We start from the raw sequence: 17,661 nt of genomic DNA on the forward strand, positions 1-17,661 counted from the left end.
GGAAAAGCAAGTCTTGTGACTTGACTGGTGTGTGTATTTGTGTATATGAATGTATTAACTAACCACTTACTTCAGGTGGAAGTACACGTTTTTCCCCACCACAACTCTCTTGGTATGTGTATATATATATATATTAGATATTCATTTCATGAACTGTGTAACACTCAGGAGGACTGTAGAGTGACTCTATAATGTCACTCTCTCCCAGGGCCGGCGCTACCATAAGGCGGCCCAGGCGGCCGCCTTAGGGCGCACCGGCCCTGGGGGCGCAAAATCAGGCTGACCGGAAGGAGGGAAGCGCACTGCGCTCCCCTCCAACCGACGACCTGTTGTAGCGTGGCCGAGCGCCCGGTTTTGCGGGCGCTCGAGGGAACACTCTCCCATGTGTGCTTCCTCTTCAGCTCCCTCGTGCGTCGCATACTGATACCGGAGCCGGAAGATGACGTTATCTTCCGGCGCCGGCATCCCTACGCGGTGCGCGAGGGAGCTGAAGAGGAAGCACACATGGGAGAGTGCTCCCTCGCGCCCGCCCGGGAGCCAGTCAGCAAGTCAGCCAGCTAGCTAGCTAGCCAGCCAGCCAGCTAGCCAGCCAGGGAGGGAGCCAGTCAGCCCAGGAGCCCAGCAGCACCACTGGACCCCAGGGAATCCCTTCAGCACTTCAAAAAGGTAAGGAGGCTGAGGGATTAAATTAAAAAAAAAAACATGTGTTAGTGTGAGTGTTAGTGTGTGTGTGTGTCTGCTAGTGAGTGTCAGTGTGTGTTTGCTAGTGAGTGTCAGTGAGTGTGTCTGCTAGTGTCAGTGAGTGTGTCAGTGAGTGTGTCTGCTAGTGAGTGTCTGCTAGTGAGTGTCAGTGTGTGTCTGCTAGTGAGTGTCAGTGAGTGTCTGCTAGTGTGTCAGTGAGTGTGTCTGCTAGTGAGTGTCAGTGAGTGTGTCTGCTAGTGAGTGTCAGTGTGTGTTTGCTAGTGAGTGTCAGTGAGTGTGTCTGCTAGTGTCAGTGAGTGTGTCAGTGAGTGTGTCTGCTAGTGAGTGTCTGCTAGTGAGTGTCAGTGTGTGTCTGCTAGTGAGTGTCAGTGAGTGTCTGCTAGTGTGTCAGTGAGTGTGTCTGCTAGTGAGTGTCAGTGAGTGTGTCTGCTAGTGAGTGTCAGTGAGTGTGTCTGCTAGTGTGTCAGTGAGTGTGTCTGCTAGTGAGTGTCAGTGAGTGTGTCTGCTAGTGAGTGTCAGTGTGTGTCTGCTAGTGAGTGTCAGTGAGTGTGTTACTGTGTGTCTCTTACTGAGTGTGTTTGTGTGTGTATTAGTGAGTCTGTTTGATGTCTGTTAGTGAGTGTGTGTTTGTCAGTGAGAGTGTATGTTTTGTGAGTGTGTATGTATGTCTGTCGCTGAGTGTGTCTGTCAGTAAATGTGTGTGTCTGTTAGCTGGTGTGTATGCATCTGTTCGTGAGAGTGTGTGTGTGTGTCTTCAGCACTTACCTTTCTCTAGCGCCGGACTCCCTTGGCGCTGGGGATCCCTCCGCCTCTCAGCTCCGAATGCTCTTGCCGCGCACGCATTCAAACCGCCCATAGGAAAGCATTACTCAATGCTTTCCTATGGACGTTCAGTGTTTTAGAATAGCGGAAGCTCCTCTAGCGGCTGTCAGTGAGACATCCACTAGAGGCTGGATTAACCCTCGGTGAAACATAGCAGTTTCTCTGAAACTGCTATGTTTTCAGCTGCAGGGTTAAAACTAGAGGGACCTGACACACAGACCACTTAATTGAGCTGATGTGATCTGGGTGTCTGTAGTGGTCCTTTAATTGTGTGTGCATCTGCATGCACTGGCGTACATACCGCGGTCGCAGGGGTCACAGCCCTGCAACCCCTGCGACCAGGTGCCCGCCGCCATGTGTTGGAGGGGGCGAGGATATGAATGACAACATATCCCTGCTCCCTGTGTACCACACAGCGCGGCTGGCGCCCTGTGATGGGGCTGGGCTGCAGGACAGGACTCCAAGGAGCCAGACAGCATGCATCCAGGGGACAAGATTGAACTGATGTAAGTATGTAATTGTGTATGTCTCTGTATGTGTGTATGTCTCTGTATGTATGTATGTATGTATGTAGGTCTCTGTATGCCTGTATGTCTTTGTATGTATGTTTCTGTATGCATGTATGTGTCTGTATGTTTCTGTATACCTGTATGTCTCTGTATGTACAAATGTATGTGTCCGTATGCCTGTATGTCTCTGTATGTACAAATGTATGTGTCTGTATGCCTGTATGTCTTTGTACGTATGTGTCTGTATGCCTGTATGTCTCTGTATACCTGTATATATGTATGTGTCTGTATGACGGTATGTCTCTGTATGCGTGTATGTGTCTGTATGCCTGGATGTCTCTGTATGTATGTTTCTGTATGTCTGTCTATGTATGTATGTATGTGTCTGTATGACGGTATGCCTCTGTATGTATGTCTATATGCCTGCATGTATGTCTCTGTCTGTGTCTGTATGTCTCTGTATGATTATTTCTGTGTTTGTTTTATTTTAAACGAGGGTGGGGGGCACCAAAATGCATCTTCGCCTGTGTAACTAAAAATCCTAGCACCGGTCCTGCTCTCTCCCTCCTCATACACTACACTCTCAAGTTCAGTATTTCATAATATCAGCCAAGGTAATTGAGAAGAGATGGCTTTAGGCTCCTTGCAAGGCAAATGCACAAGCTGCAATGCTTTATACAATATAGATACATGGTAGATACAGGTTAAGATACAATTTATTATCTAATAATCACATTTTTAGCATGTTATGAACACATAAAGGAAATTTTCCACATCTGTAACGTTATGTAATTTAATTTGAAAAAATAGCAACATATGTGTTAACTAAATGTAAATGTTTCTCTAAAGGTACTTTGTAGTACCATCTAGTTATAGATTACCATATTGTGCTAGTTGTTTTTTTTTTTTTTTTTTACCAGTTTCTATATTTACCTGTGCCACATGTCACACTACAGTCTGTCCAGCTTCCATATTTCCAGACATACTCTGATTCAGTCTCATTTTCTGTATCTTTTTGGATTAAATATTCATATCTAACTCCCGGATTGCTCTCCTGAAACAGAAGCTGTAGAACAAGATTCAAAATAACGCTGAGAAAAATACAATAAAATTGTGCCTTCTTTAATGAAAATTCTGTCCTTTTTATCTAAGCAACAATAAATCGCTCATAAATATTATATAACCTTGATTAATATTAAAGCTAATTAATACCACCAGATGTTTCAAAATAATGAATGATGGATTTGGAAATTGAATTACATTGTCAGTTCATACTTCTCTTATAAATATTGATCATTATTTATGAAAGGCACAGTCTAAGAATCAAAATTATTTCAGCTTGATGAAGCAATTTTTAGGAATAGATGCTGCCTGTCAGTTAAAAAAAAACAGTTGTGTTTCTGGGAAAATGAACTGTTTTGTTTTTGCAATGCCTATTCCTCTAGTGGCTGTCATTCAAACAGCCACTAGGGGGCTCAGACTAAAATAGATCCATAACTATTTACTAACTTTGCATGCTGATGTTCACAATTATTCCATATGATTGTAAACAAGTTATCAAGCGTGAGGACATCACACAGTTAGAGGATTGGGCTCTAGTGAGAAGTCTGTTCTGACACTTAATTATATACAGTATCTCACAAAAGTGAGTACATCTGTCACATTTTTGTAAATATTTTGTGTACAGCATGTATAACAGTGTAAATCTGCTTTCCCCTCAAAATAACTCAACCATGTCTAGCCATGTTGAACTTCCAAAAACCAGTATGAGAGAGTGTGACAGCGATAACACAACATTTAACACACCTGCTCCCCATTCACACCTGAGACCTTGTAACACTAACAAGTCACATGACACCGGGGAGGGAAAATGGCTAATTGGGCCCAATTTGGACATTTCCACTAAGGGGGTGTACTCATTTTTGTTACCAACAGTTTAGACATTAATGGCTGTGTGTTGAGTTATTTTGAGGGGACAGCAAATTTACACTGTTATACAGGCTGTACACTTACAGTCAGGTCCATAAATATTGGGACATCGACACAATTCTAATCTTTTTGGCTCTATACACCAACACAATGGGTTTCAAATGAAAGATGCAAGATGTGCTTTAACTGCAGACTTTCAGCTTTAATTTGAGGGTATTTACTCCCAAATCAGGTGAACGTGTAGGAATTACAACAGTTTGTATATGTGCCTCCCACTTTTTAAGGGACCAAAAGTAATGGGACAGATTAACAGTCATAAATCAAACTTTCACTTTTTAATACATGGTTGCAAATCCTTTGCAGTCAATTACAGTCTGAAGTCTGGAACGCATAGACATCACCAGACGCTGGGTTTCATCCCTGGTAATGCTCTGCCAGGCCTCTACTGCAACTGTCTTCAGTTCCTGCTTGTTCTTGGGGCATTTTCCCTTCAGTTTTGTCTTCATCAAGTGAAATGCATGCTTAATCGGATTCAGGTCAGGTGATTGACTTGGCCATTGCATAACATTCCACTTCTTTCCCTTAAAAAACTCTTTATTTGCTTTTGCAGTATGCTTCGGGTCATTGTCCATCTGCACTGTGAAGCGCCGCTTAATGAGTTCTGAAGCATTTGGCTGAATATGAGCAGATAATATTGCCCAAAACACTTCAGAATTCATCCTGCTGCTTTTGTCAGCAGTCACATCATCAATAAATACAAGAGAACCAGTTCCATTGGCAGCCATACATGCCCACGCCATGACACTACCACCACCACTGATGAGGTGGTATGCTTTGGATCATGAGCAGTTCCTTTCCTTCTCCATACTCTTCTCTTCCCATCACTCTGGTACAAGTTGATCTTGGTCTCATCTGTCCATAGGATGTTGTTCCAGAACTGTGAAGGCTTTTTTAGATGTTGCTTGGCAAACTCTAATCTGGCCTTCCTGTTTTTGAGGCTCACCAATGGTTTACATCTTGTGGTGAACCCTCTTTATTCACTCTGTTGAAGTCTTCTTTTGATTGTTGACTGACACACATACACCTACCTCCTGGAGAGTGTTCTTGATCTGGCTAACTGTTGTGAAGGATGTTTTCTTCACCAGGGAAAGAATTCTTCGGTCATCCACCACAGTTGTTTTCCGTGGTCTTCCGGGTCTTTTGGTGTTGCTGAGCTCACCGGTGCGTTCTTTCTTTTTAAGGATGTTCCAAACAGGTGATTTGGCCACACCTAATGTTTATGCTATCTCTCTGAGGGGATTGTTGTTTTTTTTCAGCCTAATGATGGCTTGCTTCACTGATAGTGACAGCTCTTTGGATCTCATATTGAGAGTTGACAGCAACAGATTCCAAATGCAAATAGCACACTTGAAATGAACTCTGGACCTTTTATCTGCTCCTTGTAAATGGGATAATGAGGGAATAACACACACCTGGCCATGGAACAGCTGAGCAGCCAATTGTCCCATTACTTTTGGTCCCTTGAAAAGTGGGAGGCACATATACAAACTGTTGTAATTCCTACACCGTTCACCTGATTTGGATGTAAATACCCTCAAATTAAAGCTGTAAGTCTGCAGTTAAAGCACATCTTGTTCATTTCATTTCAAATCCATTGTGGTGGTGTATAGAACCAAAAAGATTAGAATTGTGTTGATGTCCCAATATTTATGGACCTGACTGTAGTACTTTACATTGTAGCAGAGTGACATTTCTTCAATGTTGTCACATGAAAAGAGATAATAACATATTTACAAAAATGTGAGGGGTGTACTCACTTTTGTGAAATACTGTATATCAGTCAAGCCATAAGACATGGACATGGCTTACTGCTTAAATTGACATTTTTATAAATGTTGTAAAAAATTAACAACCCCAGTTTGAGAACATTTTGATCCCAAGAGATAAGGGGTTGAGTGAGGTTACTGATCATCATTATTTAAAATCTATATTACGGGCATATAAACCTAGAAAAAGAGATCTATGTTTAGCAACAATATCAGTACTTACTTTAGAACATGCATGATGGTTGACAGCTAATGCTGATATAAAGCACTGCCCTTTGCCAGCAGACTCCTCTGTGAGTTTAGATAAACTAAGGATATTAGGCAAAAACTGCAGGCTTGGTATTTTATTTTTTCATATAATTTGTAAAGGATCCATAATGTAATTAACAATGCCATTTATGATGTTTACTAATATACGTGTTTAGGTATGTGTCCATAATGTGTTAAATCATCCACTAAAATAATTTTACCTCAATGAAGCCATTTTGGTGTATAGGTCATGTGCCTGTAGTCTTACAGCTTAATTCTCTTGCAATATAGGAATTAAATCACTTTGTTTACACAGTTCTAGTCAGACTTCCCTGCATTTGACTTACACAAACTTTACTTTCTGTAAAGTGAAATCTAAAGTTTGCACTTCCTTTATTGCACATTCTTTGTAATTTAGCATTTATTATCTCATGCACTGTTAATAGCTTGCTAGACCTTGCAGGAGCTTCATGTGTGTGATTAATGTTTAATTTACAGAGCAGAGCGTAAATATTTCTAAAGTAAGTTAACATCTGATTGAAAATTAAAAAAAAAAAAATTCATGTAGGCTGTGTGAGTCCTAGCCAGAGGAGGTATGGCTAGGACTACAGAAACATAGTGATTTAACTCTTAAATGCAGAAAATTGAGCAGTGAAACTGCAGGGGCATGATCTATACACCAAAACTGCTTCATTAAGCTAAAGTGTTTTAGTGCCTATAGTGTCCCTTTAAGTTTATAGACCTTTATGTCTAGTTATGAGGGCTTAGTTAAATTCAGGGGCCTAGAGAAGGGGCAAACCCCTTCACACCCACACCATAACCACTGTCATAATTTGGCAAGTAGCCCTGTCCATGACACACAGAAACAGTTGCAATAGGATACTATGCAGTGCCATTCACTTGGACTTTACATCTTTACCTCTGAATTAGGAATAAAATTATTTATAAGGTCCCATGCAATAAAATTCAAAAAGTAGTTTTTGTAGCAAGGAAGTCTGTGATTGTTAAAAATGTAACAAAAATATAAGCTTTTCGTGAATTCTTTAACCTCTTCCCGACTGTGGACATACTAGGTACGTTCGACAAAAAAAAGGTCGTTAATGACCTCGGACGTACCTGGTACGTCCGCGGCAAATATGAGCACTGTACTCACCTGTACCGGCGATCCGCGCCAATCCCGGTCAGGGGAGACTACCCGAGACCCCAGCAGCCCCCCTGCTGCAGCTCAGGCCACCGTGGTCCTCGAGGGCCATATGAGCACCATGATCACATGGCCGCAATAGGAGTCTATGGAGCCGCCAGCAATGCAACGCTCATTTTGAAAAAAATGGTTTGGAAATCGCAAAGTGCTACTTGTACTTATTGCCCTTCAAACTCAGGACAAAATTTAGAAACTATTTAGCACGGGTGTTTTTTGGCGGTTGTAGGTGCAGAACAGATTTTAGGGGTCAAAGTTAGAAAAAGTGTGTTTTTAAAAATTATTTCATCATATTTCATAATAAATGATATGATATGATGAAAATCATGGTTTCTTTCAAGAGACCATTTAATGGCGAGAACAACTGTACATAATATATGTGGGAACAGTAAATGAGTAAGAGGAAAGTTACAGCTAAACACAAACACTGCAGAAATGTAAAAACAGCCTTGGTCCTAAACGGTAAGAAAATTGAAAAACGGTCTGGTCACTAAGGGGTTAAATATGGTAGACAGTGAATTCTGCATAGAAAGAAATTTATTATTTCTGATCTGTAAAAACATTTTAACAAATATTTATGCTAAAAGAAATCCAATTGCCTTATGTAAATGTGCGTGACTAATTCAAGTTTGGAATATTTACACTGCACTGAGATCATGTCACATTAATATAGAACACTGAATAAATGTAATACATTTATTTAAAAGCAGATTTACAACCTTGTTAAGTATTGAGAAAAGCCTTGACATAAAAAAAGCCATAAAAAGTATATAAAATGTAAATTTACCCTTCAGCTATGATGTCTTGCAAAATACTGTTCAGACTTTCAAATATTTTGCAATGTTGATAATCAAGTAGCCCATTTTCAAGCTCTCTTCATGTGAGTCTTGATCATTCTTGACAGTTAATATACCAGAGGTTAAGTAAATCAGAACCGTGTTTAACCAAAAATATTTTTCTTGTTTGTAATCTGTGTCTAACATAACAAGCATTACATCCCCTATCACAGAATTTATAATAAGTCTCCACTTACAAAAGTAACATTAACTACCTGTATCCAGATGGACTCATTTGTAGGGCCTGAGGCTGTCAGATTCTCTAAATCTCCATTCCGCTGGTAATGAAATGTTGTTCCTGCCACTTTGTATTCTCCGTTCCACTGTATTATAAAACCTCCATTTAAGTAATGCTTTTCTGGATCTTCACTTCTAATTGCAAGGAAATTGCCCGCCGCTTCCACTTCTTCGATCTTTATGTCTCTTGCACCTATAGGAATCTGCCCAATGTCAACATAACCTAAATAAAAAAAAAGAATTAGATGGGTATATCACATAGGGGCAATTGGTAGCATGAAAGCCAAGAAGAATTGTGAGTTTGAAATAAATTAATTTGCATAAAAAAAGATTATAAAAGCTATTAAACTTGTATATGCTTATACCCAAGCTTTTCAAAATGTTTCATTATCTCTTGTTCTCAAGTACAGAACTATGATTTGTGAGATTTCACATAGTTCATACATGTGCTGAATGCATTTCAATGTAATAAATTACGTTGGAGTTGCAGCAGGATTCATTATTTATGGTCATCGGGGTTTGTAGACTGGACATCAAGTGAAGCTGTAGCAAATTGTTATTAAAGGAAGGACATTTATTTTTCTACTTTCTCTCTCTATGATTGTCTGCTATATAAAAATGTATTTGTAATTATGTGAATCATACTAATATCTAGTTACAGATCTTAGGAGCTCCATAATTCAAGATACCCTTGCAGAAGAACAGAAGAAAACCAACATGCTCTATTTTGGGAGAAGTGGGAAAATATATTTAGCACATTATATGTAGAGTGACAGGGAGTAACGAAAGAGCCACAGGGGAAGTACACTTTTTAGAGAACGGGGGGTAACCCCAAAAGTAACATAGCAAAAAAGGGAGGGCAAAAGTGTACCAATGTATATTGAGTAGTTGCTCAAAGATACGTAAATGCAGAGAAGACTAAGGTGAGCTATACAGAGTATTCAACTGTAGGACAACGTCTACCTTAGGTAAATTGCTCAGCAAATTTAAGCAAAGAAAAACAAATAAATTTTATTCATAAATGTTAAAACCATAACGTGCTAGTGTACAAAAGTGTAAACCTAAATTAGTGATAACCTGAAATCCCAACATAGGTGTAATAAGTAAAGGAAATAAATAAAAGAAAACAATCTCTTCCAGGACTTTTATATCTATATAGTGGAGAATATCAGGACTGTTGAGTTGTCCCCGGGCCGCTGGGTAGGTGTGTGAAAACCCTCAAACCCTTCTTGCGGTAACACTGGGAAAAAATACGTATATTGTAGGTCAATATGATAAGGCTCCGTCCCGAATTGGGGATGTATAGGTAGGGATAGACAGAGGAAACAAGCACTTGCTCTCCGTGACAACGGAAAGATAGTGGCGGTCACGATTATATAAAAAATGCCACAGTGTAGCTGGATTAGTAACTTATTGATGGTCTAGTTGTTAGATAATTCGTGACCTCCTGTTTTAAGCGTATATTGTTGCAGTGGTAGAACTGTCCATATGATAACAGCAGCCTAGAGTTATAGGTAGTCCCATATAGCATAAATTATCGGCTATTTGTACCATAGCGAACTCCTCCAATAAACCACTGTTAAGTGTGGTAAACAGAGCAGTGGTTTAAAGGAAGAAAAGAAGTTCCTCCCCGTGCCTACATGGGCACCTAGCGATACTCCCGCTTAACAGACAGAATATCTTGAAATGTTCTTAAGTATATGATAACTTAGTGCAGAAAACAAGCCATGTTAATAAATGGTCTAAAGAAAGGAACAGCCAATCCCCGTGCCTTCAAGGGCACCTAACACCCAACCTGCTCGAACAAACAGAGTAATAAGAATATACTTTGGTATATGTTTGCTATATATGGTAAATAAAGCGAAGTTGGTTCGTTGTCTTATTAGGAGAGGAAATTGCTAGTCCCCGTGCCTTCATGGGCACCTAACAGTAATCCCACTTGGTCGCTAAGAGTATCTTGGATGTGCCAAAGCAGATAGTAAATATCGGGGGTCGTTATCGCTAGGTAAGAAATAAAACTGCTGCTGTGACAGAGTTACTCTGCCTTTACGCTGGAAAACTGTGCCTTCGAGGGCACCTCAAATCTAACACCCCTGGAAGAGATGTCTGTCCTCAGAGTAGCGAGGAACTAATAGAGAATTCTAACTACTGGTGCGCTGCAATATAGATCAAATGGGCACACTCCAAGCCTCCGAATCCAGGCGAAGTTAAATACAGTTAGAAAATAGCGTGGTCGCTGGTTACAGTGCTTCCCACTAAATCATAGGAGAAGTACTGAAGGACACCCTGACGCGCGCGTTTCGCCCGACCTGGCTCGTCAGAGGGGAACCGGCCGGTACACTGCGTCTGGTTTAAATCTGGAGGTAAGAATTCCTATTGGATGAGAAAGACCATCGTCTGATAGGTGAATGCTCATTCCGTCATTGATGACGGAGTTAGTAGGCGGGGCTTATTCGCAGAGGTTGCTTAACCCCTTCAGTGCTGGGTATGATGACAGGAACACGAGATACAAATGTTTAGTATTGGAAATACCAATACTTGGAGCAGGCATAGGGGAGAATGAGTGAATTGGATTAGTGGATGCCTATGCTTGGTTGTAGCTCATTATTAATAGGGCTACAGCATGATTATGGTATTCTATCTACAGAGTTATGTCTCTGAGATGATGCTAGGCAGAAGTCTGTATTACTTCTGGTGTATAGGTGGACCGACCAAATAATATATACTCTCCAGTTATAGTGGACTAGACCCCCAGTGTGTGGTGACCGAATGTTACTGAGGTGTCATGTTACATGCTTAAGGCATCGGTATTCTTGCAGTATGTTCATTGGTGTATGGAAGGGGTAAAATTGAACTCTTCGTTCAGACCGTCAGGTGTTAGTGTTTTTAAGGCATAGATCCATCTGGACTCTTTCATCAGGAGAATTTTATTAAAGTTCCCTTTCCTGGAGTTTAAAGTTAGTCTCTCCAGTGCCTGAAATGTGAGATGTGTTGGGTCACCCTGATGGTAGTTGCGGACATGGTTCGATACTGGAGTGGAGATGTTTGGGTTAGTAATGGAGCAGATGTGCTGTAGTATCCTGCGTTTCAGTTGTTGGTAGGTTTTTCCCACGTATTGGATATTACAACTGCATGTAATTAAATACACTACCCTAGTGGAGCTACAATTAATAAACTCCTTAATTTTATATTCTTTTTTTGTTATGGAGCTTGTGACAATTTTGGTGGGTTTAATGTATTTGCATGCTTTGCAGTGTCCACAGCGATAGATTCCAGTAGTCTGCGTTAGCCATGTAGATTGCAGTGGTTTGGTTGGTTGGTAAGTCATCAGAAATAATCACGCCTAAATCACTTTCCTCAGATGTTGAGGTTAGCACTCTATCAAATATTCTGTACTCTGCCCTTGGGTTTTTATGTCCAAGATGCATTATCTTGCACTTATCCACATTAAATGTCAGTTGCCACAACTCTGACCATTTTTCTAGTTTACCTAAATCATTTGCCATTTGACTTATCCCTCCTGGAACATCAACCCTGTTACATATCTTAGTATAATCAGCAAAAAGACATACCTTACCATCAAGTCCTTCTGCAATATCACTAATAAAAATATTAAAGAAAATGGGTCCAAGTATAGATCCCTGAGGTACCCCACTGGTGACAAGCCCAAGCTTCGAATATACTCCATTGACTACAACCCTCTGTTGCCTGTCAGTCAGCCACTGTCTTACCCATTCAACAATATTGGAATCCAAACTTAAAGATTGCAGTTTATTGATAAGCCTTCTATGTGCAACAGTGTCAAAAGCTTTACTGAAATCTAGGTAAGCAATGTCTACTGCACCACCCTGATCTATTATTTTAGTTACCCAATCAAAAAAATCAATAAGATTAGTTTGGCATGATCTCCCTGAACTAAACCCATGTTGTCTGTGATCTTGAAATCCATGTGGTTTTAGCTGTTCAACAATCCTATCCTTTAACATGGTTTCCATTACTTTCCCCACTATCACTACTTTACCTAAGATCACATCAGGAGAGATATTATTCCTTATTGGAGAAGACTCTAGATAGGAGAGCAGGTACAAGAACACACCAATTAAACTCTTAGAGTACAATTTCTTAAAGGAACAATTTAGTGTTAGGAATTCTTATATATATATATATATATAATGAATCCATAGTACATTCACAGATGTACCAAATGATTTACTTAAAAGGGCCTCAATGGAGGATAACCCACAGCATGATCTCAAATGAAGTACAGAGGTGTCTCTAAGTACACCAAGGTACAAAGGACGTACTTCATTTGATTCTAATATGTATTTCTAACACTAAAGTGTGCCTCTGCCAGGGCGGCATCCCCTTTGAACCCCCCCCCCCCATCATGAAAAGGTCGAAAACCCTTTCAGTCACTTGCCTGGCTTCAGCACAGAGAAGTCGTGCTCCCTCTCTGCTGACTTCAACCGATGGGGGGACTAATTGCTCATTCATGACCTTCCCCATTTCCCATTCTCCTTCACGCATTAGGGCTTCCCCATAGGAAAACATTGAATCAATGCTTTCCTATGGAGATTTATAGGATGGTGGATGTCCTCATGCAAAGCGCAAGGACGTCCAGCGTCATTCCCAGGAGTCAATCTGTGTGAAACTACAGGAAGCACCTCTAGTGGCTGTCAAGTTTTCTTTCAAGCACAATGGTACATGTAGCTGTATTTTTACTGTGACATATTTGGAAGAAAATAAAATTAATCTGTTCAAAATGTTGGTTGCAAAATTACTTTGTACTCCATAATAACGAGCTGTTGGCATAGAGGACTATTTGTCTTCTCAAAATCCGAGCAGGTGCTCTTGACTCTGATGAATCATTTAGGGCTTTGCAGAACAGGAGAACACATTGGACCAACTGCAACAAAGGGGCCTGTACTGATGTACTCTTCCCAAATTGTGAGATATATTTATATATATATATATATATACATATATATATATATATTTATAGTGAAGGGGGTAAGGGCTGCGCTAAGAGCTAAAAGCAGTAGTCTATAACAATAGAAACCAGACCAAATGGATTCTAAATGGATTAACAACAACAAGTATGCCTACATAGATGATAAAAAGTCTCACTTAAAACAACAGAATAAAAATAACAGAATGAAAAATAAAGTAAAGTCCGTCCGGATAATAAAATATTGAATGTAGAGGTTGATAAAAAATCATATAAAAGCCTCACTGGTACAGCTGGAGAGGGTAGGGGTACAGTCCTCGGGAGTTGATCAGCCTGGATTGTTAAAATATCCGTATATGTGAAGATAAAATATAAAAACGACAAGCAGCCGATAGTGTAATATAGTTAAATCCAATGGTAAAATAAATAAAAGGGAGATAATACACTCACATTTGTGAGAGCTCTAGCCGGCTCTGGGACGCAGGGCATGTAGCGGTATAATCCCCATTAAAGGATATACTAAAGAGATGCGTCCATCAGTCCGGCCTGGTTTATTCAGTGCTCCAAGGTATATAAAAAACAGCAATAGTGCTCTCAGTATATAAAAGACGAATAATACAATATAAATAAAATATACTCACAAGTATAGAGCAGGAGGTACTGCTCTATCAATACAGCATTGGTGGAATAATCCTCACCTAGGATTTCTTGAGTCAGGATACAATAAAAAATGCCAGGAAGAATAAAAACAAAAAGTGCATATAAAATACAATAAAATGAAAATTGGTCCTATAAAATGGGTAACCAAAAGACTTTTATTGTTAAAATACACAATTTAAAACCATTAACGCGTTTCCCCTTTAAGGCTTTTTCAAAATGGAAGTATAGAAAAAGCCTTAAAGGTGAGACTTTTTATCATCTATATAGGCCTACTTGTTGTTGTTAATCAATTTAGACTGGTTTATATTTTTATAGACTACTTTTAGCTCTTAGTGCAGCCCTTACCCTCTTCACTACTTCTAGTTTGTTTTAAAAAGGGTCTTGAGGTTTTTCCTTTTTTTGGGGTTGCTGCTTATTACCGTATTTATCGGCGTATATCACGCACTTTTTCTCCCTGAAAATAGGGGAAAATCATGGGTGCGTATTATACGCCAATATCCCATACTATTGTGTGCACACTTCCTTTCAGTCCCGCCGGAAACCGGAACCTGAAATTTAAGTTCCAGTACCATGGTGCGCGCTGTGAAGTCGGCCCACGCTTCAAGACAGGTAAGTAAATATGGGACAAGAGGGAAAGTGCACTAAGGGACACTATGGGAGGGGGGGACACTATGGGAGGGGGGGACACTATGGGAGGGGGGGGACACTATGGGATGGGGGGACACTATGGGGCGTGGAGAATACTATGGGAGGGGGGAAGAATACTATGGAAAGGGGGGGGGACACTATGGGAGGGGGGGAAGAATACTATGGAAGGGGGGAACACTATGGGATGAGGGGGGAACACTATAGGAGGGGGGGAGAATACTATGGAAAGGGGGGGGGAACACTATAGGAGGGGGGGAGAATACTATGGAAAGGGGGGGGGGAACACTATGGGATGAGGGGGGGATACTATGGGAGGGGTGGAAATTTCCTGGAATTTCCTTCTGAAAATGAGGTGCGTGTTATACGCCGGGGCGTGTTATACGCCGATAAATACGGTATTCTGTTATTTAGCGCTGACTCTTCCCTCCTGTATATATATATATATATATATATACATATCCAAAAATCTTGAGATAATTTTTGCCCTATAAGATCGACGGAGAATGAGGAAACTAAATCCCTAACAACGATGATATATGGTAAGAGGTGAGTTTTATGAGATGATGATTCATCACGATTTTGTTAAATTAAGGGACCTCACACAGTTCTTATGCTGCTTCGAGAGCACTTCAAAAATATGCCAGGGTAGTGCTACCCATCCTTGGTCCATGAAGCTCAGAAGCCAGATTAAAAATTGAAATATATATCAACAGTGAAACGAGCAATATGTAATGCAACACATCGATTCTCTGTGTTATTACAAATATGGTTATTAAAACGTTACATTCAATCCAGTCTTTCAAGTATTCTATTTATTCTCTGTAGTACAACTTTTGCAAAATGTCTCTGCAATTTTTCTTGATACACTTAAAATGTATCAAAATAAAATTGGAAATTATGCTTCTAGCACATGTTCTTCTACTTGAAAGATCAATGAACTAATATTTCATGTTATCCCAAGTAATTATATTTTCTTATTAATGTAACTACTTTAACACTTGCTAAAAAAAAAAGAAAAAAACGTAAGAATCTAAGAAAATCTTATTTCAATAGCAGACGCTAAAAGAGTTGAACTGTTATTACAATATAAATAATTTTATAGACAAAAGTATTTATAAAGAAGCATTTGCTATTTTTTTCAGTATGAAATAGGGCCTAAAACAATGTCAACCCCATCTACCCCTCATGTTATATTTATGAATGTACAATCTGTCACTGCTATAATCTAGAGTGCCTCCATTTTGTATTCCTGTCAATCATTGTTGTAAGCTCTGTCCTTTCCTCTAATTAGACACATACAGTGGAAGAACAAAATGTTCTGTATTTCCTCCTAAAATGCATTGTGTGCCCAGGTGTGCTTGGAGTAAGGTGGATTGTGATGCAATTTAATACATTTGTAATCTAACACATTGATGCCCAGGTCAAAAAACAACTTAAGTCCATCAAGTTGAACTTGAAACCCATTCTTTTATGATGTTGATAAAAAAGAAGACAAAAAACAAATTGTAGCAATTATGCCACAAAAGGGAAACCATTCCTTCTTGATTCCATGATAGCAATCAGATTTTTCCTTGGATGAACAACCTGTTTACATATACATTAAATTATGTTATTGAATATTCCATTCATGCAAAAAGCATCCAAGTCTTTTATAAAGAAATATCTATAGAATCGGACGACACATTTTTATTCTTGCTGTAAAGAACCCTTTTCTTTGCTGTAAGTGAAAAAGCCTTACTTCGAGTCTCAATGGGTGACCTCTTGTATGTTTTATATTCTTGATAATGAACAGATTAGAACATAGTAGTATGTACTGAACCTGTATATATTTGTATTGTGCTACCATATCTCCTCTGAGGTAACTATTTTTTAAAGAAAACAAAGTAAGTTGGGTTTTCTAGCCTTTCCCCATAACTGATGTTTTCCATCCCCCTTACTAATTTTGTAACTTGCCTGTGCATGTTTACTATATCTGCAATACCTTTCTTTAAAACTGGTTTCCAAAATTGCATCATAAATTTAAGGTGGGGTCTAACCATTAGATTATAAAAATGCAAAATGATATTTTGATCATGTGAAAACAACTTTTTTTTATATATAAAAGCACCTTACTAGATTGTGAAACTACAGGGAGCCATTGCATACTGTTGACTAGTTTGTGATCTATAATTGTTCCCAAATCCTTTTCACTTAATGTTTTCCCTAACTCAACCCAATTTAATGTATAAGTGCCTTGTGTGTTCCTTATTCCAAAATGCTTGATTTTAAATGTATCTGTTTTGAATCTCATCTGCCACTTGCCTGCCCAGCAACGCAATTTATCCATGAATAAATTTAAAAGAAATTTTAGAGTTACATTAAAAAAGGTTTTACACAAGTTATAGGTGATTCGCAATGTTTTATTTAATACTGAAATTTACAGAAAAGTGTCAGTTCTCCTTTAACCCCTTACCGACGAGTGACGGACGAGGTCAGTCACTCAGGGGATTGCCTTAACGACGAGTGACGGACCTCGTCACCCGTTAAAATTAACCCCAGATCGGGCTGTCCCAGCACATGTGCCCGCTCTGACAGCATGTCAGAGCGAGCACATGTGCTGTGTATACTTACCTTCTGCCTCCCTGCACTTCCGGGTTCACTGTGAAGTGCAGGGAGACGGATCATCAGTATCCTGCCCCCTGTTGAAAAAAAAATAAAGTTAAATTAAAATCCCACCCCCCTTTACCCATTTTAATAAAAAAGTAACCCCTTCCCTGCCAATTGATCACTGACTACAGTGATCAATTGGCAGGGATTACATTTTACTATGATCTGATTTTTTTTTTAACCCCTGAGGGTTAATTCTTTTTTTTTGTAACCCTCAGGGGTTAAATGTATTTTATTAATTAATTTAAATATTTTAAAATTATAAATTTAGCTAGCTGGGGAGGGTGGAAGTTAGTGGGGAATTGGGGATTTAGTGTTAGGCTAACTAGGGGTTAATGTTAAAAAAATGTTTTAAAATAAGCTTTAAAAAGTAAAAAAATTAAGTTAAAAAAAGTTTTAATAACGTTTAAGTACAAAATTAAAAAAAATAAACCCTTTACCCAGTCCAAAT

At 39.4% G+C, this 17,661-nt stretch overlaps 1 protein-coding gene across 1 annotated transcript in view; it reads right to left on the reverse strand.

Moving 5' to 3' along the window:
- The window catches only part of ADAMTS12 (ADAM metallopeptidase with thrombospondin type 1 motif 12), a 544,067-nt gene that overhangs the window by 138,815 nt on the left and 387,591 nt on the right, over positions 1–17,661 (reverse strand). The window contains exons 15-16 of the mRNA XM_063453964.1: positions 8,287–8,531; positions 2,967–3,099 (exon numbers count right to left, since the gene is read on the reverse strand). Of these exons, the coding sequence (XP_063310034.1) occupies positions 2,967–3,099; positions 8,287–8,531 (378 nt within the window). The remainder of the gene's footprint in view (positions 1–2,966; positions 3,100–8,286; positions 8,532–17,661) is intronic.

Source organism: Pelobates fuscus, chromosome 5 (assembly GCF_036172605.1).
Source record: "Pelobates fuscus isolate aPelFus1 chromosome 5, aPelFus1.pri, whole genome shotgun sequence".
NCBI lineage: Eukaryota > Metazoa > Chordata > Amphibia > Anura > Pelobatidae > Pelobates > Pelobates fuscus.